This window comes from Malus sylvestris, chromosome 8 (assembly GCF_916048215.2).
Source record: "Malus sylvestris chromosome 8, drMalSylv7.2, whole genome shotgun sequence".
Lineage (NCBI taxonomy): Eukaryota > Viridiplantae > Streptophyta > Magnoliopsida > Rosales > Rosaceae > Malus > Malus sylvestris.
Genome location: NC_062267.1, coordinates 3,803,148 through 3,808,099, shown reverse-complemented (window position 1 = coordinate 3,808,099; position 4,952 = coordinate 3,803,148). Strand labels below are relative to the sequence as shown.

At 38.2% G+C, this 4,952-nt stretch overlaps 1 protein-coding gene across 1 annotated transcript; it reads right to left on the bottom strand.

The window, feature by feature from the left end:
* Window positions 1-1,394: 1,394 nt before the first annotated feature.
* Window positions 1,395-2,567, bottom strand: LOC126632562 (protein ENHANCED DISEASE RESISTANCE 2-like). The gene has a single exon (XM_050302987.1). It carries the CDS (start codon window positions 2,470-2,472, stop codon window positions 1,561-1,563), a length of 912 nt encoding a protein of 303 aa, XP_050158944.1. The 5' UTR covers window positions 2,473-2,567; the 3' UTR covers window positions 1,395-1,560.
* Window positions 2,568-4,952: the final 2,385 nt, after the last annotated feature.

The window sequence follows — 4,952 nt, the reverse complement described above, 5'->3', positions numbered from 1 at the left end:
CCAACAAAGTAATCTTGTAACCATGTTGAGAAGTCCACAACATCATCTTTGCTCGCTGTCAATGAGGAAGGAAGGAGACATGCAATAAAACACCCTGACACTCAAGTCAATGTTTGTTCAAGATGCTTGTAAAACATAAAACAATCTCACACCTCTCCTTTTCCCCCAACCCCCTATGCTAGTGGGATTATTAACCTTTTATTGGCATTCAAGTAATTGGGCTCCAAGTCCCACTTTCCTTCTATTTCTCCATGTTTGACATCCTAGTGGGTTGCTTAGTGGAGTAATTTTTCTACTCCCACATTATCTTACATATGAGAAATAAACGACGGAAGTTATACTATAATTATATCCTAGTTCTCTGCCACTTCAAGACAATACTGCGTCTAATCCCATAATGTCGAGATATCTCTTAGGTAATCGATCCACCACCATCTATTGGACACCTACTAAACTAAGCAATTATTGAACATATAAGGACAATAGGTCCTATGTCTTGGTTCTAAAGAAACCAACAAGATCCTCTCAGGATCTTTTTAGTGAGGATCCTGGAGATCCGTGAATCGTGTCCATTCATCATGCATTATGCGATCAGTTATTGTCAAATACTGTTTGTGTTTAATTTTAAATAAATTTTTTTAAAATAATTTCTAATCGCACGATGTACGATGAACGGACACGATTCATGGATCCTCGGGATCCTCACGAAGAGGATCTGGCGAGAATCCGGATTCCTAAAGAAATATCTTCATAGTGTCTAATTCTTGAAGGATTATCTTCCCTCATCATCTCTTTCTCCTTTCATCCCCTTCTATTTAAGCTATTGCAGACACATCTACATCTTGTTTTGAATTTTTTATATAAAGAATAAAACGAAAAAGAAAAAAAAAAGTGAGACGAAAGAATGGAAGGTGATGATAATAGAGGAGCAGAAAATCCTAATCCCTAATTCTTGGGGATGAGGTCTATTTTTACTTCTAAATTCTATAAATTAACGCAATGTACAATATATCGCTGAATCATTTGCAATGGAATAGACTTGTCACAATCACACTACCAAACAAGGCTTTAGGGTACAATGTACTACCACAAATAATGTCATTACACAAAAAACGACATATCTTCGTTTAAAAGTGTAGCTAAGACCGATTTTGATAAAAATAAAAATAAAAAAAATAAAAATTTGGAACCACTTGAAATCCTAATGCTTAGTAGGCATGCCGCATGCTACATTTGTGCTTTCTGTGACGTATTTACCGTTACCATATCCCACTACCAAAATCTCTACATACTCGCCCCACTATTTATTATCATTAAACAAGTTTAAATATTGAAATTTATGTTTTTCATATTAATCCAGAAACCTAAAAAACATGTGGAAAGTGAAAAATCAGTTGCATTGTAATTTGTTGTTGCGATTTCAATTTTATTATCTACACATCAATCCCCATGAAAAAAGGGATGAACCCACCAAGTGAAAATTACAATTAACAACAAACAATAATTAAACGTTTTTTTAAATAAAAAAAAACAAAAAAAAGCTACGGCCGGTTAAGATTCTCAATCGTCGTCGTCATCGTCGCCGGACTTATGATGATTCAACATCGACGCAAAACTCAATCCACGCGCTACGATCTGCGGCGCGTCCACGACCGTTGCCGACGACATCTCCATCTGGCATACCCTAACCGCGCCGACTAACTTTTCTGGCAGCTCATCCTCCGCATGCGCCTCCACAACAAACCCCATGTCTATCGCCACGCTCGTCACGTACCTCAATGCGAGTCGTAAAATGGCCTTCGCGATCCCCGAGCTCGCGATATCGACGTCAATCTCGAGGTAGTTGGGTCCTCTGTGGTAATTACACGTCAGCGCCTTCCCCAGCAAACACGCACTGTAATTCCCCACCGTCTTCACGACGATCCACGGCCCCTTCACGATCCGGTTCACGATCTTGAACCGCTGATTCCGGAACGCGTCGTCGCCGTGGATGAACCGGTAGAGGAGAGAGCCGGCGGGGATTGGATCCTCCGCCGCGAAGTAGAAAACCGCGCTGTGCTGGTCCTTGCCGGGAATCTGGAGATTCACGGCGAAAATGAAGCTCTTCATCGACTTCCCTTGCGACTGAGCCTTCCGCAGCGCGTTGGCCACGCGATTATCGGGGCGGGCGAGTACGTTATCGAGTTTCGTGCTGGATCTGAGCCAGTCGGTGCCGCACGGCTGGAGTAGGTAGTCGCCGGCGGGGCCTTTTTGTTTATTCGACAAGTATTTCTTGGTGCGGAGGGAGAATAGGTCGCCGGGAGGGGACGCCCAGCCGTTGGTTCCGGTGGTGAGGTCCACGTGGCGCAAGGATCCGCCGTGGACGGACTCGGAGATCCAGTCGGCGGTGGAGGTTGTAGAATCCTCCGATTCGGAGCATTTTCCTGCGTGGTCGGCGACGGAGCTCCGGTGCTTTTGCTTTGTTGGACACATGATGGCAGTGGTGCTTCTCTACTCGTCTCTCTGTTATTTTGGTTTCGCACTACGACTCTCTCCTGTTTAGAAGCGAGCGCCTCAGTTGTCGAGGCCACCGCGGTGTATAATAGCGAGGGAAACACAAGTGCCCTTTGTTTTTGGAGAAAACTACGAGACTGCCATCGTTTCTGAGACAGCTAATTTTGTGTATTTATTTCTATTTGATTATTCATCGCATCTGGGACAGATAATTTACACGGCTCATATATTATTTTGTTCTTTTTTTTCCTCTGCTTTTTCGGAAAGCAAGTAATGCTGGTTGTATGTAGTGTGTTTATTTCCTTCTTCTCAAGAGATACTAAGAACTTTTTATACTCTCTGTTATTTTAATTTAGCATTAATTCTCGTATCAACATCATAAAATATTATATAAAAAACATGAAATGACTAAAGTTCATGAACAGTTCCACTTTTTAGAGAGTCTGTTCTCAAATTCTCTTTTCTACAAATTAAAATAAATTTATTTTATAAGAAATGATATTCATAACTTCAAGTTTTAACCCTACATCAAAAAGGGCTAGAAGATCTCAAAAATATTAACTTTAAAATTATAGTAAAAAAATACCACATTATAAAAACAATTTAATTGTTTATTTTTCATTTTTAACCATTAATTCACATTTTTATTTTCTTTTTATCATCATAACATGTTCAGATGGATTTATAATTTGGCATGCGAGATCAAATCTTCTTCACCCAAAATAAGTGTGGCGTCTCTATGACCCCAATATGTGTTTAACACATATTGAATTTATGACAACAAAATTAAAAAAAATTTAAAATAATATATATGTATCAGTTATTTATTGGGTCACAGAAAGATCACACATTTTTTTAGTGTAGGAGATTTGATCTCTGCTTAAACCTTCCATTGACTATTGGAAAAAAAAAACACACTCGTACACTCACTTTTATACATGCCTTGGATTAAATAAATCCGCATGTAGCAAATCAAAGAATTAGAATACATATTAATTGAATAAAAACTAATAAAATTGCATGCACCAATAAACTCACATGTGTTCTTGAATAAAATAATGTCCTATTGTACCTAATTTATTTTATAGTTAGTGTGCTTAACTTTTTATAACGAGAGGCAGACCCGAACTTAAATATAGTCTAAAACTTAATAATTTTAAATAGTGGAAAACTAAATTGGGACTTAATTTTAATGGTAAATTACATTTTATCCTCTCAGGTTTGGGGTCGATTTCAATTCCTTACAACATCTTTAAAACATTTCAATTTCATACATTTACTTATCATTTTATTTCAATTTCATACATCCAAGTAAACTGTTAAGTGATGATGTGGCTGACAAATTTGTGTCACGTGGCAAAAATAATAATTTTATATGTATTTAAAATATTATAATAATTTATCCTATTAAAAAAAACCCCATCTTCTTCCCCGAGCACACCCATCCCACCCCACCCCACCTGCAACCCCCCCATCTCCCCTGCAACCTTCCCTCTCACCCCACAAACCATCCAGAAACCCATCTCCCACCCCACCCACAAACACCTGCACACCGAATTCGAAAATCCGATCCCAAATCAAAACCCATCCACAAACACATGCACACTAGCGTATCGAGAAGCTTCTAGGGCTTCTTCAAGATCGAGTTGCGACGCGACTTCACGGCCAATGCAGTCGGCGACGATGAGGCCACCATGGGTGACATCGCGCATAACAATTTTGTCTTCCCAAGACATGGCGTTCTGGTGCCCGAGGTTGGGTTTTGGGTGGGGTGGGGTGGGATGGGTGTGCTCGGGAAGAAGATGGGTTTCTTGTTTCTTTTATTTATTTAATAGGATTAATTATTATAATATTTTAAATGCATAAATAAAAAAAATTTGCCACGTGGCACAAATTTGACAGCCACGTCATCACTTAATGGATTTTCTAATGGATGTATGAAATTGAAATAAAATGAAAAGTAAATGTATGAAATTGAAATGTTTTAAAGATGTTGTAAGGAATTGAAATCGACCCCAAACCTGAGGGGGTAAAATGTAATTTACCCTAATTTTAAAATGCAGTTGGTGAAATGATTTTGTATTATAAAATTATTTTTATTTTGGGAGTAATCGTCACTCTTGTTGTCAATTCAAGAATCAAAAATGCATGATTACATTTTGCAAATAATGCTTTGATGGAAAATAGTAATGTGTATGCATTATAGGGCATGTTCGATCCTCACTGACTCTATCGTTTGTAAAAATAAAATGAAATGCATGCTTGCATTTTGATAGTGGAAATCTACACACCCCCACTTTGTTTCCATTTTTGTTTGAAATTGTTATGAGAAGCAAAGATATGTTGTATGGAGCAAAAAATTGAAAACTCATGCTTCACACCTAAACCAACCAAATTAACATCATTCTATTAAAAAAAATCCATATATTCAGTTTTCATATTTAATTCCCTTCCCAGCA